Here is a 26,363-nt window from a genome sequence, read left to right on the forward strand (position 1 = left end):
CAATTTATTAAATACTAAAGACTGTAAGATTCTTGCTAAGTAGAATTCTTTGAAATATTTTTGGAAATATTTTTCAGTTATTTTCTTTGAATATCACTATTTATTTTAATGATTATTTACTGATTTAGAGTCTTACTGAATTAAATTTAGATTTCAAGTATTATAAAACTTTTTCAAAGGAGTGATTAAGTGAAATTGCTTAGTTTTCTACTTGGTTACAAAGGAATTTAGAAATCACTAGTAGGTTTTATCTTTCATTTCCAAAAATCAGAAATATCAAAAGGAAGAGTTTATGTAATGCCTTATTGTTGTACTTGGCAAATGTGAAATTTGACTACTAAAAAACATCATATACTTTTTCCTCTTTTAAAAAAAATACTTAACCATCAAAGTACAGTGAGCATTGGTTGCAGTGACCTTGTACATTTCATAGCCTTGTGTGTAAGTATTTGCCTTCTGTCGCCTGCTGTGAGAAGGGCCCCACAGTTACCTGAGAACCAGTCTCAGTTCAGGGGCAGTTCCGGGGCTGGAACAGGGAGGAATCGAGCACTTTCCCTTTACCTCTCCATCAGTCCACACCTCACCTGTCTGTCCTTGCTCAGCCTGCAGATGCTCAGGCCTCCTGCTGCTGATGCTGGGAACCGTGCTGCAGGGTTTATCCCCTAGAGGGAAAGGCTCAGTTCCTGTCACATGTGGTGGTCAGGATAATGTGCAGCGCTTGAGGGGGAAGATACATCTTGAGGTGTGGCGGGGGGACTGCCGGGGCAGGAGCACAGGCCAGCTCCCCTTCGCTCACACAGAGCCCTTTCCGTCACATCCTGGCGGAGCTGCTGCTCTCGGGCAGGTATAATCTGCAGAGGAGAGCTTAGTAGTAGCAGCAGGGACAACGCGGCGGTCATCGTCAGGGAGTAGAGTTGGCCTTACGGCCGCCCACCGTCTGGGGATCGTGCTGGTGTGCAGCTCACACGTGCACTTGTGCGTGTTCACAAGCAGGCAGAGGGCCCGTCCGTGTGCTCACCACTTCGTCAGGAGACACAAGCGGCCAGCTCCCCATAACTCTTCCCGACTGAAAACCCCTTCCCGTTTCAACACAAAGAGGGCCATTTCCTTGCAGTTTAGAAACCTTTCTCTGCAATTATTTCTAAATAATGTGGTTTGTTTTTCTCCCTTTTTCCAACATACAAATGAAATGATACCATAAATATTCTGTTGTGTTTTGCTTTCTTAGTCAGCGTTTTGTTTGTAAGGGTCAATCATGTTGTATATAGTTATCGTTTATTCAGTTAACGATTTTGTTGTATTTCATTATATATGTTTCTTACTTTATCCATCCCATTGTTGATAAATGTTTGGATTATATCCAGGCTTTAGCTCTTAGAGATAGTGCTGCTCTGGACACTTCTGTTCTTGTATCTAAGCATGTATTCTTTAGAAGGTAATTAGGAGTGAAATTGTTGAATCATAAAGTATCTGTGTCTTCAACTGTATTAGATGATGTCAAGCTATTTTCCAAAGTGTGTATCAGTGTATTCTGGTCACAATATGTTCTCTACAACATTTGGTATTGTCATAGGTTTTATTATTGGCAGTCTGGTGGGTATATAATTATACTTCATTGTATTTTTTTTTTTTTTTTTTTGGAATGAAGGCACTGGGGATTGAACTTAGGACCTCATGCATGCTAATAAGCACGTGCTCTAACCACTGAGCTGTTTCTGCCTATCCGGTACCCTGTTCATTGTATTTTTAATGTCCATTTCCTATATTACTAATGAGGCCCAGTGCCTTTTCATATGTTTATTGCCCACTTGGATTTCCCCTTTTGGAGTTCTGAGTCACATCTTTTGCCTGGATTTTTCAATTGGATTGCTTACCTTTCCTCATTGATCTGTAACAATCTATACATGCACATACACACATATATAGAGGAAACTCATGCCTTCCAGTTATGTATTTGTCTCATCTCGGTGACTATATTGTGGTTAATTTTATTGCTGTTTTTATTTCTGGTTTGTGAATTAATGGTAGAGGGCCTCCTTGTCTTATTCCTGACGTCAGAGGGAAAGCGTTCAACTTTTTACCTGTATGTGTTATTATTATTCCTTACAATACTACAGTTACTGTTTCAGATGGAGGAGCCAAGAGCCAGAGAGAATATGTGATTTGCCTAATGTCACCTAGTTTACTTAGAGAATTTATGGAGTCTAGTTTGGAAAAACAGAATTTTATTTATTTATTTATTTATTTATTTATTTATTTATTTATTTATTTATTTATTTATTTATTTATTTTTAAGGCAGCACAGATTAAACTCCATCTCATGTATCCTCATGTGCTTAAAAGAATGGTGCCTGATAGGGGTTATTATTTTAAGACTGCTTTTTCTGAGTCCACTTATTTCTACAAGTAATTAAAGCCATTAGCGTGATTTGTGAACACACAGCAGTGAGTTAAGAAACAGTTACTTAAAAGCATGTTAACTTGGGGAGTTGGAAGGATCTGTACTTCTCTAGTCCAAATCCCTTATTTTATAAAGAAGTCCTCTCCAACCCATCTGGACCCCGAGTCACTAAGAAGTGACGTGCTCAGTGCTGACAGTTGGTAGCAGCTCAGGGGTTTGAGCCCAGGTCTTCTTTTGATTAAGTCCCAAGTTGTTTGTGTGTGTGTGTGTGTGTGTGTGTGTGTGTGTGTGTGTGTGTGTTTTACTTTGACGTATGTCTTCAGGTTCCTTCCTTGTTGCAATCTTTAGTCCTGTTGTAAATTGTGTACATCATTTTATAATGAACAGTCCAGGGTTCCCTAAAAAAGAGCTGTATCTTTAACCCCACCTGTACTGTCCTAAGTAGTGAATTAATCATTTTTACTGATTTGTTCGCCTCTAACAAGGACTTCTTCCGTCTGTAAATGAACTTGTTTTCCCTGAGCAGCCTGCTTCTTGTGTTTAAATTGTATTTTGTACCTATGTAGGTCTCACCGAGGTTGACATTTTTGTGTTGTGCAAGCATCTGTTCCTAACGGGCTTAGCCAGAACCAGACTTACTTTCTTTACTGGGAGAAGAAAGATAAAGCCTAAAAATTTACTGAATCAAGTGATAGTAAAAAAAAAAAAAAAAAAAAAAAAGCAGAAGCTTTTGACATTTGAATAGATATCTCTCTGTTGTGCTTTAGATATTCTGTTGGAAAATGGTATATAAATTTGACTTTTTCTAGCACATTCTGTCATACGTTTGACATTTCTAATTCTCTCAGTTTAGATTTATCTCCTAGGCTATCTCTCAAGTAGCCAGTGACATATGAATATGTCCACGCAGAGGAGAGGTACTCTGTTAAAGGGAAGTATGTGAGTTCTCTTCCAGTTTAAATTAACACATCTTGATTTCTCCTTTGGAAGGTTCTGAGTTTTATTGTTTTCCATTTCTTAAAGATGTGCACAGCAAAACATGGAAAATGGACAGATAGTCATTTCTTGGTATGGGAAAGTTAAACCAGTTAAGGTCATTTAAGATAATAACCACAGTAGTGGTTCTGGTCTTAACTATAATATGGTATATTACAGTCTGGATTATTATGCATTCAGTTCTGAAACTTCTGAATTGTATGTTAAGAAACCTTTACCGTTGGGGTCAACAAACTGTAAAACATTAATATTTGAGGCTGTAGACATAAGATTTCAGCTACTCAGCTCTTTCTTTGTGGCACAAAAGCACTAAACAGATGTGTCTGATGAAATTTCATTTACAAAAACAGGCAGCTAGGTTTATGGGGCCCTCTGCTCGCTGCTTCCACAGCCAAGAGTCGGTGGTGGTGGGAGGAGCGGGGCCAGGAGGGAAGCTGGGTCCAGCCCTGGGTCGGTGCTCACCGTCTCCTTGGCAACGTCAGCTACCTGCCCGGACCTGCCTTCTCTTCATTTATCAAATGACAAGCTTTACCTAGATGATCTCTAGAGAGCCTTGTGGTAATAAATAGTTTTAAATTTAGCATTACTTCTTCCACCTACTGAACGGAGGGACAGATTCCTAAAACCACCCGAATATATCCTTAAAGATGGCTTTTGCAGGGTTGGTATTTATTCAGTGAATTCTATTATTTCAAGCTGATTTCTCACCCACCTTCATTGCTGTTCTCTTTAATCAGCTATTTTTCCTATTAAAACATAAAATCTAATATAGGAAAAAGTATTCAGTTATTCCTAATGCAAGCTACTTCTGAATTTACATAGAATACATATGCGTATGTATGTATAATTCAGAAAAACTGGCTTACTGTAAGGTATTAGGTATTTCTATTTAGGTATCTATCCATGTAAGTGTTAATGCATCAGCGCTTTTATACACGATGGGTGTATTAACAGAATAGTTTAGGTTATTCTATCAAAGTAAAGATTTTATATTTTCATGGACTTTCTTAAAGTTTCTCTGAGATAATTATAATGAGAGTTTAGGACGTAATTATGTACCTATCTTGGAATATTTTAGTATTTTTATGAATTAAAATTCTTTTAATATTCAAACTTTTATTAAGTATTACATTTTCTATGTAGGAGAATATAAAATATACAAACAAGCAAAACATTAAAAAAAATCTAACTTCTCATAGTCCCTCTACCTGAGGATAGCTGTTTTAGATACTTGTAGTGCACCTTTTTGTGCTTGTGTGCACGTGGTGTGTGCTCTTCCCTGCCTCTTGTAGATGCCTTGGTGGAGTGAGTACTCTTAAGAGATTGCTGTGAATGGCATGTGGTCCTTAAAGTATGTGTTGTAATTTTTTTATGTAAATTTTTTTAAAGTGCTTTTTGTGCAGATACTTGCCACTAGCTTCTTGAAGTTTATGAGAGAAAATTTACAACGTGTATCGGTATAGAATAAAAAAATTCCAGGAAGGAAAGTGGAGAAGCAATGATGCTGTGGGAAAGAGAAGGCCCCTACGTGTGATCCTGCTCACTGTCATGTCAAAGCTTACCTCAAGATACGACAAGTATTCGAATCTTTAAGAAGATGATATTTTAACTAGTTAGGAAAGAAACAAAAACAGCCAGCAGAGTTGCTCTTTTAAACAGACCTTTGATGTTGAAACTTTAAAAAATACCTTCTTACTTGATAAGTATAAGTGATCTGACCTTCCAATATAAGCAAAAGGTACAATTACAGATCTCTTGAACTTGAAATTTTGACACAGCCATGTAAAAGTAAACAACCAGTTGTAAATCAAATCAATTATTCTTAGTAAACCATTAAAGATAAATTACGGGGCTCACTGCCAGATGCTGTATTGATAGTCATGGCGTTGAGCCATCTGACAGAGACATGTACGCAGGCACTGCGATCTCAGCATAATTTAGGTTAAATAAACATTTCATGTAATGCGTGCATACATTTGAGAATAAGATATTTCCGATAATTAATGCTTTTCTAGAAATCATGGGAACATGCTGTCTAGACGAGTAAGCACAGCAGGTGTCTTACAGAGCATTTTTACACATGGGTTTGGAAGATTCTTTGTATTTTCCGCAAATCATTTCCAGCTTAAAACCTGGCATTGGAGATTAGTTTGATAATAATCTTTTGTTTGTCGATTTAAAAATTAGATTCAACAGAATCATACGTTAGGCTTAGAAAGCATTTTGGTCCTGCTTCTCTGTTGTCCAAGTTTTATTAGGGTATAGATTGCAAGTGCTATTGACAACTTCTTTCTCTAGCTATTAGGTTTCTTTTTTTTATGTAATTAAAAAAATTTTTTTTAATGAAGTATAGTCAATTTACAATGTGTTAATTTCTGGTGTACAGCATAGTGATTTACACACACACACACACACACACACACACACATACACACATATATATTCCTTTTCATTATAGGCTGTTGCAAGGTGCTGAATATGGTTCCCTGCGCTATACAGTAGGACTTTGTTGCTTATAGTTTTCTTTTTATGAATTAAATCTTTTCTCTCTGAAAAGGAAAAGATCACAGTGCTGCTTCTAAGTAAAAAGAAATCATCATTCCTGTCCAGTAAATTTAGAGAGTTTTTCATTCTTTAACCAAAAGACTGGGTGGATAGAAACCTAGTGGATTTTTCAGTAGCCTCTCCCTTCTACCTCCTCGTCATACCCAAACCATGTCTATTTTTAAGAAGTTAGAAAACATGTATAAACAAAAAGAAATAACATCACCACAGATTTAACCACGTAGAAAAATTATCATTAACATTTTGATGTTCACTCTTCCAGATTGTTTCCCAGGGAAGTGTATGTATCCACGTGGGAACATCTATCCGTGTTATTTTGTAGCCTACTCTGCTCCTCTGTCCTATAATAGAGTATCTTGAGTATCCTTTCTTGTTGATAAATACACGTGTTCTTTTGTTATCTTTAATAACATTCCACTGGATGGGTATATCATAATTTATCTTCATCTGAATATAGAGTCTTCTTAAAATTTATCTCTCTTTTGAATAATAAAAATGTGTACATATAATCAGTGTACATGGCAACTTATTAGGAGCTATTTTTAAAGCTGGAATTGCTAAGCCAAATGAAATGGACTTTTAAAAATTCTTTTGAAAAATGTTAAACTACTGGAAGATAAAGATGACAGAGCTTAGACTTGGTAAGAAGATTTTTAATTCCATTCTCTGCTATTGACTAAATATCTGACCACTCTGAACCTCAGTGTCCTCAGTAAATCTGTTAATTCAGCGAGTATTTTTGTACCATCCACGTGCCAAGCATTACTGTAAATGCTAGGAATAGAGTGGTGGGGTATTCTGTGTCTTGTAGGATGTTTAGCAGCATCCTGCCAGTCCCAGCCATCGAAAATGTCTTCAGACAGTGCTGATGCCCCTGAGGGCAGAATTGCTCACAGAATAAAGTACAGGCATCTGAACCTTCAGAGTCTGGCCGTCACCAGCTCCCACTTTTTGTTTTACTCACTCCCTTCCCAAATCCATGCAGACAGGTTCCAGGGAGCCCGAGTGCATGCTGTCCTCCGAACATGCCATGCTTATTTCTGTCTCAACTTTGATTTGGTTCTGCACCTCCCCCACCCCCAAATCCCCCCATGTCTCTTCTTGTCCCCAACCAGGTCTGCATCTCCTCCTATGTCTTTATCATTGTGATCATGGTATCAGCCTCATTTCTTTCTATAGCCATTTCCCCCATTATTATAAAAACCATGGAAAGTATAAAAATTGTTAAAAACCTTCCATCTTACTATCCAGAGTCTCACCACTGTTAACATTTTAGTTTTTACGTTCAGTTCCTTTTTTCTCTGTAGACTGACTGCATTTTTTAATATATTTTTCTCCTCTGTCCTCCACTTAATATTACATAATGAGCGTTTTCTTATTAATATTAGTATTTCTTACTACTGTTAACATTTGTATTACCATAAGCTTTAGTGTATGGACTGCATTAATACGTTTTTATATTTTCTAAATTTCTAGCTCACTATATAGCATTTTCATAGATAGGTACAAAAGAAAATTTTATAGGATTTCAAAAGGGTGTTTTGTATCTCACGTTCATTAGGATGACGTTATTGGAAAAAAACAGAAAATAACAAGTGTTGGTGAGGATGTGGAGAACTTGGACCCTTGTGCACTGTTGGTGGGAATGTAAAACAGTGTGGCTGTTGTGAGAAACAGTCCGCTAATTAAACATGGAAATTACCGTATGATCCAGCTGTTCCACTTCTGGGCATATACCCCAAAGAATTGAAAACAAGGACTCATACAGACACTTGTACATCCATGTTCTTAGCAGCATTATTCACAATAGCCAAGAAATAGAAACAGCTTAAATGTCCATCAGTGGATAAATGGATGAACAACATGTGGTGTGTACTCAGTGGAATACTCAGCCTTATGAAGGAAGGGAATTCTGGCACAGGCTGCCACATGGATGATCCTTGAGGACGTTATACTAAGTGAAGGAAGGACAAAAGAACAAATACTGTGTGATTCCACTTCTTGGTACCTGCGTGAGGTACCTCAAAATAGTCAGATTCACAGAGGCAGAAAGTAGAATGGTGGTTGCCAGGGTCTGCAAGGTGGGTGGGGGGAGAGCAGTTCCTGTTTAATGGGAACCGAGGTTCCATTTTGCAGGATGAAAAGCTGGCCGTGGGGCTGCACAGCAGTGTAAAGGTACCTCCAGCTGCTGAACTGTGCACAGAAGCATGGTTATTACCACAACTGAAAGTTACTAAAGATTTAAAGGTCCTTGGTAAATCTGCGCAACTTTATCTTTGTAACCTAATTTTAGTAGGTTTATAGTATAGCAATTTTAAGTCGTCATGTTGTTCTCTTGAATTGCATATTCAGACATTTCACCAATTATAACACTTATTTTGGCTGCCTCTTAGACGAATATTCTGTTTATCTGAGTTAAAGCCTTTTCTCTTGTAATTGTGGTGTTTCAAAAATTATTTTTAAATATGACATTTCAATTTGCAAAACAGGCATTGGTGGATTTTCCGTGTAATGGCGACGTGCGGTACTGGCTGTGGTGCTGGGGGAGGGAAGTCCCTGGCATCTAGAGGACACTGAGAAAAGGTCTGCTTGCCCACCTGAGGGATGCTCGCCCACCAGTTACCCGGCACGAAGGAGGGTATTTTATCTTCCCACTTACCATGCCACCCTTACCAGTGAGAACGATAGTAAATTAAAAACAAAATAGGCTTAGGTTATAGAAATATTTGCATCACATACTTTGTTTAAAAGAACACAGCTAACACTCCTAGGTGCTTCTCTCCACCTGCCATCTACACACTGTGTGGCAGGCTGCTCAGAATAATTACGGGTTAATGTTATGTTTTCTTCGTTACAGAAAATTTCTAAATACAGAAAATTGATAAATCCGTTTTTTTTACCTTCTCTTTCCCTATTTCCCTTCCTATCCATACCCCTGCCCCAATAAAAACTGGTGGGGAAGGACTTATACTTGTCCTAAACTTACAGTGCCCTGGATGTATTAATGTATTTATTTACCTGTTTTTTTTAATTAAAAAAACTTTTTCTAAATGCACAAAATTCCAAGGGAAGTTTCAAAACCTATTTCCTATTTAACTTGAAGATATTTTCTTTACAGTGTTTGTCCCTTAATTCATCTGGTGGCATCTGACTTAAAAGCAGTAGAATCTGACCAGAAAGTAAAAAGTATGCAGTGATGAGAGGACAAGGTGCTTCTTCACTCACAAGGGAGGCATCTGTGTCCTCTTTTTAAAAAGCATCCACCTGTGTCCAGCCAAGGCCCCCTCCCACTGGCCTCGGGAGCTCCAGCTCTCTCTGCTGGTCTCCGTCTTTCAGCGTTCTTGCTTGCCTAGGTTTGTGGCCTCCTGCTACTGCCTGGCCTCATTCTTCCTGCTGCATTTCACATCCTTAGCTGTGGATCTGGAGAGATTGAGAGGGCCTCCCTTTTCTGGTAGTAGTGATGAGCAGTCCTGAGGCATTGCTCCACAAGCATGCAGAATAGTGTTCGTGTGTGAATTGTGAAAACACACTTCATCACTTCACTTCCCACCTGGTATGAACGTCCTTGGAATCTGGTGAGGACCCTGAAAGCAGTGAATATGAATAACCCGCTAGAGCCCACCATGCTGTCTTTGTTTTCTCCTCTGTGCCCCGTACTCTCCAGACCTTTCATCATTCGATGCCTTTCCTTTTTGCTTTGTAGGTGGCATGGCTTTAATCGGATGTCATTAGAGTTTTCATGTGTGGCCTGTGTTCTGCATCCTGTTGCTTCAGTTCACCTGAGCTCAGCTCCCTGCGTGTACCACCTGAGTATACGTCTCAGTCCCCACCCACTCCCAGCCCTCCTCTTGTGACAGTCGACAGCGTGCTGCAGGACTCTAGGTGTTGCTGTTCTAGCTGCTGTGGTACTCTGGGTGATTTCAATGTAAGGCTGATTAAAGTAGCAGTAAGAGGCATCTGGTCCGAGAGTCTGGTTGCCTTTGAGTGTATTAAACGCTCCTACCATTTTATATCCAGGTGTTGGGGATGGGTGCGGAGAGAGATTTAGAGATACATTGAAAGATTTCTGGGAGGAAATTTTTGTATTGAATATGGCAACTGTTAGGATGCCTGCAGTTGTACAAGATGCCCTGAAGGATTGGAAGGAACATAAAAAGGATGAGGACAGAGCTTACCCTTAAGAATATTGAAATTCAGAAAGACCAAGTGGTTGAAAGGGGATGATATGAAAAATAGCTTCAGTGAAGGCAGCTGGAGAGGTGCAGAGAGCAGACGTTTAGAGCCATGAGAGCGAACAGTCGGGATTATTAAGAAGGTCTTCATGGAGGCTGTCACATTCGACATGAGCTTGGAAGGGCTGTTGGGGTGGAGGCAGGGAGGGCGATGGGCAGATGGAATAGTGTGGAAGAGTGATGAGTTGTCAAGCGTGTTTGGCGATACTGGATACTTCACTGTAACTGGAGCGTAGGACAGTGATGATGCGTAAGGCAACAAAGATGATTTTGAGGGAGCCTTCATTTCCTGATAAAAGCTTCTGATAAATCACTTCTGATTTTGCGTAGGGAGGTGTATTGATTTGAGCAGTGGTTGCAGACTGTGAGATGTGTTGAAGGGAGGAGAGGCACTAAGCTATAATCCAAGCAGGAGATAATTGAGACTTGACGCAGTGTTATCCATAACACATGTTGGTCATCCTCTGCTTCTTGTAGAGGAATGAAAGACCTTTTAGTTTTAATACATTTTAGTTTGCTTTTTAACAGATAGCCTTGTCAAGCTCCAAGGAGCTGTTGTTTCAGATGCCGTCATTTATTCACTCAACAAATATTTATTAAGCAACCACTGTATACACAGCACCAGGGATACAGTGATAAACAAAACCAAGAATGCTGCCTTCATATGAGAATGTGTGTAAAATCATTTCAAATGCAATAAAGTTCTTTACCAATAAAAGATGGTGTGATATTTAGTTATTGCTACCATCAACTTTATATTAGCCAAAAGCCTAAAATGACATTATATGTCAACTCCATGTTATATCTCCTGAAAGATATTTTAACTGATCACTAGACTTTAAACTTACAGCATTGGTAGAGAGTTTAAGGACTTAGTCATTTGATTTTAATGATGAATATGCATTTACTTATTTTTTGAGTAATTTTAGCAAATGTCTATTTCAGTTATATTGGTGATTGAGGGTCATTGCATTGAATCTAACAAACCCTCCCAGTTCCATCTCTCCCCCAGCCTGTTAGATCTGTGACCCTGCAACTGGAGAACCACAGGCAGCAGGCATCTCTATTTTAAATATGCTAGTACATTAAACATGGGTGGGGAACACTCCGACCTGGTTTACAGTGGAAGCCTGTTGCTGTGGCTTTCACATCATATTGTTTTGCCATATGCAGATGTATTTGCAAACAAAACGACAGAGAAGGGCTCTAATCGAGATTTCTCTTAGGACTGGGTATCCAGGAGACCCTGTGGGCTCTGGGGATGGGATGCTGGGATGGAGAGTCTGTTTCAGACCTGCTTCCCTCAGTCTTCCTTCTCCCTTACTGGCATCCTAACAGTCTTCCTTTCAGGGGAGGAAAAGGAGCTGGGCTGGGGGACCCAGATCTATGATATGAAAGACTGGCCTGGAGATGTGGCCTTCCTTTAACTGGAGTGGAAATATTTACTTGGAACTATAATCACGGTCATCTTTTTATTTCCAGTTTGTGGAAGAACCACACTAATAACATTTTCCAGTTGTAAAATTTTATACCATGTTATTTTTTTAAATAACAGCTTTATTGAGATACAGTTCATATACTAATGTGTACAAGTCAGTGGTTTGTAGTACATTATCAGAGTGGCACAGTCATCGCCACTGTCCATTTTAGGGCACTTTCATCACCCCCAAAAGAAACCCCAGAGCTGTTAGCAGTCCTTCCCCATGGCAACCACCAGTCTTTCTGTCTGTGTGAATTTGCCTGTTCTGGACATTTCGTATAAATGGGGACGTATAACGTGGTGTTTGTGGCTGGCTGCTTTCACTAGCACAGTGCTTCTGAGATTCACCCATGTTGTATACCTTATTCTTTTCTTCCAGTATGTTTTTGTTGTCGTTGCAATTACAGAACAAAGAAATGGTCGTTCTCTCATCAACAAGATTATGAGTTTTAAAAAATTTCATATTTTAATAGAAGAACCAGAAGTAGCCATTTATTAGGGAGATATTTGAAATCTGGAATCAGCATTTACAGGACAGATACATGATTCATTCAAAGAATCCTGCCCATTTTAGGTCTGTGTACTGTCAAAACCAGAAACATATGAAATTAAAATTTGAGGTTTTTATGTTACAATTCATACTGAAACTTTTTTAAGAGCTCTCCCACTTATTTTTTTATTGAAGTCAGTTTACAGTGCATTAATTATTTCTTGTGTACAGCATAATGTTTCAGTCGTACATATACATACATATATTCATTTTCATATTCTTTTTCATTATAAGTTACTACAGGATATCACATGTAGCTCCCTATACAGAAGAAACTTGTTTAGCTATTTTATATATACTAGGTCATATTCATAAATCTCAAACTTCCAATTTATCCTTTCCCACCCCCTTTCCTCTAGTAACTATCAGATTATTTACTGTGTCTGAGTCTGTTTCTGTCTTGTAGGTGAGTTCATTAGTGTCTTCTTTTTTTAGATTCCACATATGAGTGATATCATATGGTATTTTTCTTTCTCTTTCTGGCTTACTTCACTTAGAATGATGAGCTCCATGTCCATCCATATTACTGCAAATGGCATTATTTTATTCTTTTTAATGGCTAAGTAGTATCCCATTGTATAAATAGACTACAGCTTCTGTATCCAGTCATCTGTCCATGGACATTTAGCTTGCTTCCATGTCTTGTCTATTGTAAATGGTGCTGCTATGAACCTTGGGGTGCGTGCATCTTTTTGAGTTAGAGTTCCCTCCGAATATATGCCCAGGAGTAGGATTGCTGAATCATATGGTAAATCTGTTTTTAGTTTTTTGAGGAATCTCCATATTGTTTTCATATTTAAAATTTTAATGTAATTTCTCACTCTCCCTTTATTCTTCTCTGAAGTAAGCGTAAAATGACTTGAAAACAAAAAAAAATTGGAAAAGTTGCTTTAATCCAGATGGTAAGTGGTGAGAACTGTTTATCCTGATAAACTGAGGGTTAAATTGGCTGCTAACCATGAGTGTTCACGATACAGTCTTTATTGGAACAGCATATGTTGAGGCCGCATCAGAACAATATTAACATTTAGAAGATTTTGAGATAGGGCGCACATATATCGTTACTTAGTAAGGAAGGAGCGTTCTGTGGAGTTGGCAGTACGGGCCTCTACGTATACGTAAGGTCGTTTTGGAGAGGCTGTGTCAGCCCCTGGGTTCAGGCAGCGGGTGGACTCAATCCGTTGCTCTCTGTTCCCAGCCCATAGGGCCCTGTACGACAGTGGCTTCAGTTCCACTGCCTGCTATGCCTTTTTGCTTGATTTCTGCTCCAGAAAGATGTTTACCTCAATTCTGAGCTGGCTAGTCTTTAGGTTTTTGAATTTAATATTTTGTCATGTGTTTGATGCTGAAGGAATGTGATTATGGGTGAGATTCTGGGGCCGTGTTGGCTGCAGAATGTGATGAAGTGAGTGAAAACGTAGAAGACTTATTTAAAGAGCTACCGCTTTTGATGAAGTAAATTTGAGCTAAGATGCACACCAAATAGTAATTTACCAAAAATAAGCAATATCTCTTGGATTTATCGATAGGGATATTGTTTATAGATTTTCATATTATGTTTCTATACAGTAAAATGTGAGGGAACAGTCATAACTGATGTTAAGAGGTTTGTAAAGAGGAGAAAAGAAGGACACAGTTTGATTTGATGGGGATGTGAATGGTATGTCTTGGTACAGAGACCAGAGACGAATTGTGAAAACCTTGTATTTTTTTTTGTATATATGTATTTTTATTGAAGCATACTCAGTCTACAATGTTGTGTCAGTTTCTGGTGTACAGCACAATACTTCAGTCATACTCGTTTTCATATTCCATAAGTTACTACAATATATTGAATATAGTTCCCTATGCTATATAGTATAAGATTATCTATTTTATATATAGTAGTTAGTATTTTTAAAGATAATTTTGAACCAGTGAGAGAATTTCCATCTATGACAATCTTGTAGCTTTTTTGTAATTTTTTTCCCACTTAATTATACAGAATGAGTTAGTTTACTTTCTTATAAATAGGCATTATTCAGAAGCCTACTTTTCACCACTATGGAAGAATCCTTAAATTGCGTTTGTATCTCCAGATTCCTCTTATTAAATAGGCTAACCAGTCACACACAGGTGAGCTAATCAATGCAGCCAGTAACTGGTTAGGGGAGTGATTAATCGCTGCTGGGTTTAGTCCTCGTGGAGTCTCTGGTTTCATATCTATCCTTGTCCTCAGTAAAACCAGTATTACACAGCGTCACTCTCTTCGTAGGACTTGGAATTGCTGTCAGAATTTTTTCTCCCCCTTTTTTTTTTTTTAAGATGTCCAATTTCTTAAAGAGAAAATTAAGAATTTGAAAAAGCTTTCATAGTTATATGGAGTGTATATCTATCTGAAAGTGATATTTTGTACCTTCATAGAGATTTTATTTTAGAAGTTAGTTTTTTAGAATTTCTTGACCTTTTTATTGAAGTATAACATAGAGATCTTAAGTTCATAGCTCAGTGAGCTTTTACAAATGCATACGCTGCGATCCACTGTGTGATCAGTGCACAGATCTCTATGTAACACATTACTAACATCTCTGCACTCTCTTGTCCGCTTACCCAGCATCTCCCATAGGTCATCAGTGCTCAGATTTCTATCGATATGGATAAGTTTTGCTTGCTTTTAAATTTCATGTAAGTGAAATCATATGGAACGTACTTTTTTATGTCTGGTTTTGTCACCAAACCAAAGGTTCTTCTTGCCCTCACCTGGTAAAGCCAGTCTGCTGACACTGGGTGGTGGTGGAGGAAAGTGCAGCGTTCACTGCACGTACCACATGAGGAGTCCAGGCGGCTAGTGCTCAAAGACCCTGAATTCCCTGATGGGTTTCAGGGGAGCATTTTTAAAGGCAAAGTGAGGGGGTGGGTGTCGCAGTGTCTGTGATCAGCTTGTGCACAGGTCTCTGATTGGCTGATGATGAACTAAAGGGTGGTGTCACAGGGGTTAATAACATTATCTGTCCTCAGGCTCTGGTAGGTCTGGGGCTACATGGTCATTGGGTAGTTAACTTCCATTTGGTGGGGGTCTTAGCATCTGTAATACAGCTCAGGAATGTGCCTCAGATACTGTCATCTGTGCATGTGAGGGAGCAACTAAACATCCTGTGACTGCCACGTGGCTGATTTACTCTGAACTGTTACCAGTTTTCCTGGCCGAACTACTGCTTTTGTCATTACATGTTCTCGTCCTTTCAAACATTAATTCTTGAGCCTGGCTTTTGTGAGTTGGGAAGGCCTGGGAAACTACGGCTTTTCAACAAACAGGAGGCCAGCAGGGGACACCGGGGCTAGCGTCTGTCCTGGTAAGGCCCCACAGGGTCCTGCTTCGTTACGGTTTCTTTTGCTTGTCATTTGTCTGTGAGAGTCATCCACGTTATTGTGTGTTCTTTCTTACTGCTAAATGTTGTTCCGTTATCGGTGTTCCATACTTAGTTTTTCCATTCTACTGATGGCTGACAGGAGTAATTTGGGGGTTAGGATTGTGATGAATAAAGCTGCTGTGAGCATCCTTGTACATGCCTTTTGGTTTACATACGTGTAGCTTATCGGCTGTGTACCTGAGAGTGGAAATACTGGGTCACAGGGTATGTATATGTCCAGCTTTAGTCTTTTGGCCACAGAATTTTCCAAAGTGATTGTACCAATTTATATTCCCTCCAGTGTTGTATGATAGTTACAATTGCTTTTCATTTTTCACCAAAATTGAGTATTGTCATTTCAGAAAGGAATCTGGTGAGTATAGAAACTAGTATTTTTATTGGTTGGTGCTAATTAAGTATATAGAATGTCCTGGCAGTTGAGATTAAAAGATAAATAATTTAACTAGCTGAAACAAATGTGACTATTAGTAAAAGTTCTTAGAGCCAAGACAGTTTGCTCTCTTCTCACTGTTTTACCTAGTTTAAAAAATAATTGAGTAGCTAAACTAAGAATTAATTCTTACAGAAAGCAAGAACAAGGTGATAGTAACCTTATTTTGTTAGTTAAATAACTGTATGCTCAGATGCCCTCAAAGCCTGAAAGAAAAGGAACCAGCTGAAGGTGTAACTGCTTTTTAATTCTTACTTATTATTAAGTAAGAATTAAGTAACAGGGGTGATAAAGAGTGTGTAAGTTGTGGCAGAAAACCATATTTTAGGTTCTATTACAGGTTTATAGTAAATTGGAAACTTTTTTTTCTTCATGGAATTTCTAAAATATTTTTTACAGTCATTTGAAGTTTTATTGCAAGTGAGGCAATAAAAGGGGAAGAAAGCAAATTACTTTGTGTGCAGAGCTTTCATTTCCTATTTAATGAGAAAAGGGGAGACTTTGGTCAGTAAGCATGTAAGTGTTACAGTCCCTCACAGTAAATTAAAAATTTCCTTCAACAGACAATAAGAGAACTATTTCCTCAGTACATGCTTTGGTGGAAGGTAGTTTTATGAAGTTGAAGCCTGTGCTTAAGAATGTTGCAGCCAAGGTAGAAGGGTCAACAGTTAGATGTGATGGGTCCTTGAAGGTAATAAACAAGTCAGTGCTTGCTGGGTGCTTAACCCTGCTCTGCCGGGCCCTGTTCTGGGCCCTCTGTGTGTGTGGCTCTGTAGTCCTCACAGTGATTCCAGGAGTTTGACACTGCTGTTAGCCTTGTTTACTGATGAGGACCCGAGAGACACAGGTTTGGTAGTTTATCCGTGTCACGTGGCTATTGAGTAGCCAAGCCGAGATTTGAATCTGAACGTCCTGCCTTCAGAGATGTGGTCTTAACTGCAGCCTCTCAGTGTGTGTTACTGTTACAGCCAAAAGCGGAGAAAGAAAGGAGAAAGGGCAAGGGAGTAGTCAAGTTTCTACTAAGGGCCGTGTGTTGGGCAGCACATTCTCTGTGGTGATTCTCGCAGAAACCCTGGATCGTTTCCATGTAGTCATTGGATAGAGGAGAAACATAAGATTAGAGGTGAAACTTACCCGGAGTCACGCAGTGGTAGAGCAGGTCTGTCTGAAAAGGAGGTCAGTGGAGGGAGGTCATTGTCTTCCCGTGAATGTCTGCCCTGGATTAATTTGAACAACTGCTGATACTCATTGGGAAGTAGCAAGCTGTTTAGGTCTTTAGCACAAATTTTCTAATACGAGCGATCCTGGAGTGATTCAACATACCATCTCTGCTAAATAATAGCAACGTGGTATATGGAAAAGAATAGGGACTTTGAAGTCGGAAAGACCTCAGTGTTTATGATTAAAATTTAAATTTTTTTTGATTATAACAACAAACATTTATTTTGAACAGTTCTGTGGGCTGTGAAGTCCGAGGTCATGGCACTGATAGATTCAGTGTCTGATGAGAGCCCACTTCCACATAGCTGGCTGTCTTTTCACCGTAACATCACATGGCAGAAAGGGCAAGGGAATTTTCCTGGATCTCTTTTATAAGGGCATTAACTCCATTTTCGAGGGCTCCACCTCCCAAAGGTCCCAGCCCCTAATAACATCACCCTGGGCATCAGGTTTTTAACATACGAATTCAGGAGGGGACACAAACAGTCAGGCCTCAGCATGAGCATATAGGAGAGGGTTTATTTCTGGGCTCTCTATTCTATTGTCTGTATGTCTTTCTTTATGCCACTACCACACTGTTTTGATTATTATACCTTTAAAACTTAATTTAAAAATGATAATTCAAAGTCATAGTTGATAAGCATTTTTGGATGGGCCATTCGTCTGCCCAGTCCTGAAGATGCACCCACGTTATTCACCAGATGTATAACGAGTGCCTGCTCTGTGGCAGACGCTGGGATGGGCCATGGGGCACAGCAGTGAACAAATCAGACAGAAACTCCACCCTCTAGAGCGTACAGTCTCTCAGGTGTGTTTAGCTGTGACTTGCTCTTGGGCAGCCGTGATCTCCTTGATACCATCTCCTTGTTCTCCTGGCAGCCTGGTGGGTGGGTGGGGGGTCTGCCTGATAAAGGTCATTTCTAAGGGCCTCCAGGATCTGTGCTAGCTTTCTCCAGGACCATCAACCCTTCTGTATCTTTTTTTTTTTTTAAATAATATCATTGAGTTTTTTTTTTCTTTTTAATGGAGATACTGAGGATCGAACCCAGGACCTCATGCATGCTAAGCACACACTCTACCTCTGAGCTAAACCTATGCTCCGTGTCTTTACAAGGGTGCTTTAAGTTCATTACACACTTAACAGGCATCTCTTATGTGATGAATCCTGTTCTAGCATTGAGGGTACAAAGATGGTATCAGGAAAAAATAAATATCTACCAGGAACTTATAGTCTGGGAGAAAGAAGAAGAAGTGTTTTGTCTCCTCCTGTGGGGTCCCCCCAAGCCCTCCCTCTGCTCTTTCCTTCCTTCCATGGAAAGCAGTGGGAACCTACAAGCGGGGTGGCGGGGAGGGGCGAGGCTTCCTTGTGTAAGTCCCTTTGCTCCAGCCATTCTCGCTCCCTGACTCATGGTGATCCCTCAGGTTTTCCTTGAAGCGGGGAGAGGAGGATGTATGTGTATATTTGTTTTCTGGCCCATCTGCTTTAATTTTACTTAATCTTTCAGTGACCCTTTCCTATCATCCCTCTTTTCTGATGACTTGAGACTCATACCAGCCATCCTATGTAGAATGTCCTTATCGAAAAAATTTCACTACCCAATCACTGCAGCTGAGTCATCAAAATATGAGAAGATTTCATACAGATAATGTTGGAAAACTGTTCTGATTACATGCAGTGCCTGTCAAATGAGATTTTATTTGCAGACTCTAAATGTTTTAGAGCTGGTAAGGACGGAGGCAATCCAGCCAAACCCCCTACCCTTCAGATGAAGAAATGGGAGCTGGGTGTGATGAGACTGTCTGTAAGCCCACAGCCCCTGCCCTGGATCTCTGCCCGTGATAAGTTGTTCGTGGTAGCTGTCTCTAACCCGTGATAATGCACCTGGAACCAGCAGGGAGTGTGCATGTCCAACGATGGAGGCAGCCTTCTCTGTTGGTCAGCTGTTTGTACTTACCCAAGCCTTGCAGGAATTACTTGCAGCTTTCATTTTTGTCTCTTTGAAGCTTGAAGAGTAATCCGCAGTTTTTCATACACGGTCGTCTGTTCATTGGCTGTTGGTGGAACACCTGATGACTTGGATAATGGTTTAGTGGTTTTTCCTCACTGTCCTCCCCGCCTAGCACCACTGAGCCGAGGGCCGTATTTCTCTGCCAGAACCACGCGGTAGGAGCTTGGAGTTCCCTACCTTTCCCCATTTTGAAAAGAAGACGTGAAGCGGGAAGTACAGCGTTCAGAGACAGCGTTGTGTTATTCTGAAGTAGCCACAACTAAGTGCCAAAGAGACAGGTTTCTAGTCTTTGGGAGAAAAGGAAACAGACCGAGGTGGGCTGGAAACTAAAGGTGGGGTGGGGCCGGGGAGCGGAAGGGGAGAGGCTGGTAGCAGTGCGTGCAGTAGGGGCGGTGGTGATGGTAGGAACTGCCGCGGCAGGACGGCGTTTCAGCTCACTGCTCTTTGAAAGAGCAGTCTCCAAGCCTTTATGTGTCAAGGTGACTCTTAGATTTTATCGTTAACTAGTAAAATTTAAAAATTAAAATATGGGTTTACTGCACGTGAACTCCATAAATGGCAGTTGTTTAATAGCGGTTGTGTTGGTTGTGGTAACATTAAATTACATCTTTGGATGGATTTCTTACCAAATTACTAGACTACTTATAACATGAATTAGACATGTATCAAATCGTATCTTGCTAATAATACATAAAATAACATTCTGAAAAAAGTAACTATAAAATACTAGTTCTGTTCTTTGCTAACAGTGATTTCGTTTTATTAACAGACATTTTACTTTACTGAAATCAGAAACTTTAAGTGGAGAAGCATCCTCTGTGTTTGAAAATTGAGTGGGCAGTTGCTGACGCAGTAAATTTGTTTCCACTATAGACCTAATGCATCATCTTAATGCAAACAGTGAAAGGATGAAACCCTCTACTAGGTTTCTTGTGATTTAGTAGTAAGGCGCTATAATTTCTAGAGCCTTCACAACCTGGCTGCAGAAGAAATCTTGAAACAATGTGAGCTGTCTGATAGAGCAGGCTGACGTTGGTGTGGTCCTGCTCAGGTGTGCCTTGTAGTACTGTGTTCTCTTCGTGGTACCTGATGATATGATGGTACAGAAAGCCATCAGCTTCTGAGATAATAGTACAGAAAGAGAGAAGGTAGAGTTCAGTTATAATAGTAACATTAAAATCTCAAATGTTTATGTTGCTTTTTATTTTTTATAGTTTACAAAGCACTATTGTAATATTTTTCTTATTGTACCTTCACTTACTCATCTCCTGTGTTCTTCCTTTCTTTATGTAGTTCTGAGTTTCTGACCTGTATCATTTTCCTTCTCGCAAGAATTTCTTTTAACATTTCTTGCAAGGCATGTCTACTGGCAACAAATTCCCTCAATTTTTGTTTGTCTGAGAAAGTATTTTTCCTTTACTTCTGAAGAATAATTTCCCAAAATAAAGAATTATAAGTTTGTGGGTTTTTTTCTTCTTTTAATGCTTTAAATATTTGATGTTTGGGTCCTGTCTCTTCTTGCTTACATGGTTTCTAAGGAGAAGGTACATGTAATTCTTATCTTTCTTCCTCTGTAGGTAAGGTTTTTTCCTCCTTTGGCTTCTTTCAAGATTTTTTCTTTATCCTTGATTTTGTGTAGTTTGAAAATGATACGCTTTGGTGTAGTTTTTTAGCATTTATTTTGCTTGGTGATCCCTGGATCTGTGTTTTGGTGTCCAACATTAATTTGTAGAAATTCTCAGTCTTTGTGACTTCAAATCTTTTTTCTGTTTCTTTTTCTCTTTTTCTGCTGATAATTCCTAGTGTGTGTTTGTTACACCTTTTGTAGTTGTCCCACTTGGATATTGTTTGTTTGTTTTTCTTTTCAGTCTCTTTCTCTTTGCTTTTTCCCACTGCAAATTTCTGTTGACATACCTTAAGCTCAGAGATTCTTTCCTCAGCCATGTTCAGTCTGCTAATGAGCCCATCAAAGGCATGCTTCATTTCTGTTACACGCTTTTGATCTGTATCATTTTTTAAATTCTTTCTTAGAATTTCTGTTTCTCTACTTAATTGCTTGTCTGTTCTTGCATGCTGTCTGCTTCTTCCATTAGAGCCCTTAGCACATTAAACATAGTCGTTTTAAGTTCAGTGTGGTAATTCCAGCATCCCTGCTGCATCTGAATCTGGCTCTGATGGATGCTTGGTCTGCATCCATCTGCATCTTCAGACTGTGTTTTCTGCCTTTTGTATGCCCTGTAATTTTTTGCTGAAAACTGCAATTAAGGTCCTGGGACAGGAACTCCAGTTAGTTGGCCTGTAGTAATGTGGTGAGGGATGCAGGAGAGGGGAAGTGTCAGGGGTCCTGTGATTAGCGCTCGTGTTCTGGTGAGGCTGTGTCCCTGGACACCGAAGGTGGGACAGGATGACCAAGGGGCCTAAAGTTGGGTGTTTGCCTTCCCCAGGTAAAATAGTTTCTCTTGAGGGCAGGCTTGGTTTTGAACAGAATGCTCTGGTATATTTCAAAATGGTACCTTCTCCCCTCCCTAGGCCACAGCCAGGGGGGGTTTCCTCTGGTCTTCACTATGAGAACATGGTGTTGCTTCTGGAGGTAAAACAAAAATAGGACTAGTTTTGGACTCTCAGACTGTGCATACTAGGTCTCCAGCAGTTTGTCAATTGCAGCTCAGGTTTTTCTGCTGTCAGGGAGGGGAGATTTCCACCTTACTCCTCTTGAGTTCCTTTGGTTGGTCCAATAAAAATTAAATTGATGCAATATAGATGAACTGGAGGGAAAAAAACATCTAAATTCATATGCATGGAAGTCTCATAGAAATGAGACCCAAAAGTAACAAAAGCAGACTGTTTATGTTATTTTTAGGTAAAGAAACAATTACTTGTGAAAATTTAACATAACAAAGGGGCTTGTGCCTGGGGTAGTAGACTAATGAAGAAGTAATAAAGAAGTTGTCTCGTAGCTTTCTTAGCCCTGGTTCCCTCACTGGGTCCTAGTACAGGAAGGGCACCATCACAGGGGAGGTTTTTTCCTGCTTTCAGAGGAGGGTCAGAGTGTTTGGGGTTTTTTCTTAATATCTTTTTTTTTCCCCCACTGGCTGTTTCTCCAGCAACTTTAGTTCAAAATAATCAATACGTCATTTTTGAGGCACATTTAGGGATTGACAAATACTACTCTGGTGCTGGTTTCTGCTCTAGTAAATCATAATTCTTTGGATTCTTCTGTTTCTCCAATTGGGGCGGCTATGGTTTGCCCTGTGACCTTACTTTTTTGATGGATCTAAGAAGAGCTATTGATTTTTTAGTTGTTTCAGCTTTTTACTTGTGTTAAGATGGAGTTGCTTACATGCCAGACCAAAAACTGGTCTGCTTCTATTACCTGAATTGTTATTCTAGTAGTCATAAGAACAATTTGACAGTTATTTTTAAAAATTTTTTAAATTATTTTTTAATTGTATTTTTTGGGGGGAGGTAATTAGGTTTATTTATTTATTTGTTTTTAATCGAGGTTCTGGGGATTGAACCCAGGAGCAGTCAGAACATACACAACATTTATTAAGTTTGTGGTCTTGTACGGACTTGGTTCATGACTCCCAAAACAATTACAGAGTAACATCGACGATCAGTGATCACAGATCACCATAACAAATATAATGACAAGTTTGAAATTTTGCGATAATTGCCAGAGTGTGACACAGGGACACAAAGTGAGCAAACGCTGTTGGAAAAATGGCACCAGTATCCTTGCTCCATGCAGGGTCCCCACCCACCTTCAGCGCAGAAAGAACGCAAAATCAGTGGAGCACAGTAGGAGAAGGGCAGTGACACGAGGTCTGTCGCACATCCGGTGACGTCCCACCAGTGCGGGGCTGCCTCCCCGCCCGCGGTGACCCCAGGGCCGCCCGCTTCTGCTCAGCAGCAGCCAGCAAGTGAGTGGTGTGAAATGTGGGCTGTTCACACGAAGGGCTGAAGTGGCTGAGAACCGTTACACTAGGATTCCATTTGTATATTCACTGTTTTGGGGTCTAATATGTAAAGTTCATCATTTGAAGTCAGTGATGGTGTTTACTAGTTTTTTTATGATGATAAATGCCCTGGGCTCTATAACACTGTGCTTCGTGTGATTTGTTGCACTAACTTTACCAGTAAAGATGTGTAATTAATTGGGGCCTGAAAGTCTTGTTTGGTTGATGTAAAAAAATAATAAATCTCATTATTTACTTTCAAGCTACAGAAGAAAGAAGATCAGCAATTGGAGCCTAAAAAAAGCACCAGCCCTAAGAAAGCTGCAGAGCCCACGGTGGACCTTCTAGGACTCGGTAAGTGATGAAAGCCACCAGCCACAAGATGAGTTACAAAACAATTGACACCTTTACTTGAAGTGAATGTAATGGCTTTATTGTCAGTATGCCCCAGAGATACCTGGTAACTGAATTTGAAAATGGTGTCATTAGTTTGCTGCGTTCCCACAAGAAGGGAAATCTTTAATAAGGGAGCTAGTGTCTGTCAGCCGTGCCTTCGCCGAAACACAAGTAATGAGTTCCCTGGGGAGAGAGGAGATGGCAGAGTACCTTCAAAGGCTTGGTGGACTGTGACATTTCAACATTTAAAACGAAGAGTAGATTCTTTTTTCTCGCCCCCTTGCTACCCGCCTGCCCCTCATTATTTCGTTTTGCTGTTGGGGGCTTCCCTTAGCAAAATAATTCTGGGGTAGCCTTACTGTAAAATGTGCGGTTTTAAAGTGAACTTTATTTTGGTTACCTGGAGCGGCACGCCTTACACGCAGCTCTGGCGGCTAGGTTCCCTCGTATGTCTGACGGTGGCAGGAGGTGCTCCCCGCCGCTTGCGTGGTCTCTGCCCCCTGCTGACAGGCAGATGCTGCCTGCCTGGGGGGCGAGCATGCTTCCCTGTCCCCGTCTGCAAGTACTGTCAGCTCCTCTTACACTGTCTCCTCTTCCTTCCAAAATAGCTTGATAAATGCTTATTTTTTAGTGCTGTCGGAGCCTTTGGCAGTAATTAATTTAGAAAAAATTTTTTCAGTTTAGGGAGAGATTAACAATTAAAGGAAAAGAATGAGAGAGCTGAAAGGTAGAGTTGAACTTCATACACTGCTTTCCAAAAACTGATCCTCATCCTTATTGAGTAAATTGTTTTCTGTGTTACGAATTACAGTTGAATATTTCATTCGTTTCCTAGGAGGCTGGTACATCATGCACACATACTTCCTATAGGTAATGATGGTCTGTGGTGGTGAAAATAAGTGGTGTATTAGAAGTATAAACAATAACTATAATTTTGAAAATAGGGCTCATTTCAGGGGCCCTGAATATAATTATGTTGAATTCCAGTCCTCGTAATTGTTTTATTAGCTTTGCTGTAAATGAGAGAAAAGAAAAAAGGCTTATTACCAAAGTAAGACAACATCTTACTAAGACTATGAGGATTGTTGTCTTCACTGCAGCACTTTCTCTCAGGTTCGAGAGTCCGGTTGATCAGTTTATAACTTAGAAATGTAAGATACAAACCAGGCCTGACTCTTAGCCCAGAAGCCCCCTCACTGATCCAGCGTCTCTTCATAAAGGGTCTGCTGTGTGCTGGGCACCCTTGTAGGCACTAGGCAGAGAACACAGGTTACAATATCTGACCTTTTGGAGTCTGCACTCAGTCTGGGGAAACGGTTAAGTGAAATACATCATGGGCCACGTACGGTAAGGGCTGTAGGTGAAAGAAAACAGGAAAGAGTGGTCGTCATTTCAAGTAGGGTGAGGGGTAGGGGCCTCACTGAGCCATCATGGGAGCGAAGACCTGCAGAAGTTGTGGCTCCCTGGACCCGTGGAGGTGACACAGCGAGTGTAAAGGCCCGGCAGCCGCGGGACCAGCGAGGAGGAGCTGAGAGGCTGGCTGGGGGAGAGTGCTGACCGAGAGGGAGCCGGGCATGCTGTGTCAGGACATGGACTTTATTCTGAGCATCCTGGGAATGCGTTGGAGGGACTGGAGGAAAGAGGCACATAATCTGACTTGAGTGTTTAGAGAATTCTTACAGCTACCGTGTTAGGCGTAGATTGTAGCAGGCCAGGGCTGGAGGCAGACAGTGAGGAAGCTGTGATGGTCATACAGGTGAGGGGAGTGTGGCTTAGGGTAGGGGATGGCACTGGAAGTTATCAGAAGCAGTCAGGTTCTGGGTGTATTTTAAAGACAGAGCCAATAGGATTTGCTGACCCACTGAAATCATAGGATGTTTCCCTTGGGTAATGAGCCTGTGGAACAGGCGAATCTGCTCAGTTGGGACAAGAAAGGTTGCTGTACTGATGTCTTGATGGGATCCATTGCACAGATAGGGTGACCGGCCTCAGATACTCCACTGTTGCTACAGTGATGTTGCAGAGTCAGGAACTCCTGGAGCTCAGCAGCTGACATCATAAACGTTGAGTTCTCTTACTCTTGGGAGCATGGTCAGCTGGGGCATCTCTGCCGGAACCTCATTGGTACGTTTTCTGCCTTCCAGGTTATTGCTGGGTACGCCTGTCTCACCATCACTTGTTTGTCTCTGCTTTTCAAGCTCCCATAAGTGCTTCCCTGTCTCCCCACCCACTGCCTCACAGTCACTGGGTTTAGGGTTTGGTGGTGGCTTCGCCTTCTTCTGGTGTCTGTTTCTGTGATCGTCAGCGGGGGCTGGTGTCAGTTAATGTTTATTTCCCCCACTTGTGGGTCTAGGAGTCTCTAGACGATGGGAGAGTTCAGGAACAGTGTCATCAGGGGAGAACTGAGGTTTGCATGGGCGGGAAGGTGAGGGCTGTGTGAAGAAGAGATTAGGGATGTACAGGGGAGTTGGCTGGGGACTGACAGTTTTAGGTCCTACACTGGACGAGTTCCAGAGGTGGCAGGGTGGGGGATGGGGTCAGGAAGAGGGAGTTTGGAGTCTTGCCGATGGAGATTTAGCAGCAGGACATGGGGTGTCTAACCCAGAGCACACCCCACTTTTCACTCCTGCTGGTTATCAGTAACTTAAACTCTTTTAAAAAATATTTTCAGACTTTTTAAAACTGTGTTAAGCAAGAGATTTGATGAGTTCATG

At 40.5% G+C, this 26,363-nt stretch overlaps 1 protein-coding gene across 6 annotated transcripts in view; it reads left to right on the forward strand.

The window, feature by feature from the left end:
* SMAP1 (small ArfGAP 1) overlaps positions 1–26,363 on the forward strand; it is a 128,671-nt gene that overhangs the window by 83,867 nt on the left and 18,441 nt on the right. For 4 of the 6 annotated variants that reach the window (XM_031455926.2, XM_031455925.2, XM_031455928.2 and 1 more), the window contains one exon: positions 23,517–23,607. In XM_031455926.2, coding sequence (XP_031311786.2) covers positions 23,517–23,607 — 91 coding nt within the window. The remainder of the gene's footprint in view (positions 1–23,516; positions 23,608–26,363) is intronic. The other 2 variants (XM_064486957.1, XM_064486959.1) reach the window with 1 other exon arrangement.

The sequence above is a fragment of the Camelus dromedarius genome, chromosome 6, assembly GCF_036321535.1.
Source record: "Camelus dromedarius isolate mCamDro1 chromosome 6, mCamDro1.pat, whole genome shotgun sequence".
Lineage (NCBI taxonomy): Eukaryota > Metazoa > Chordata > Mammalia > Artiodactyla > Camelidae > Camelus > Camelus dromedarius.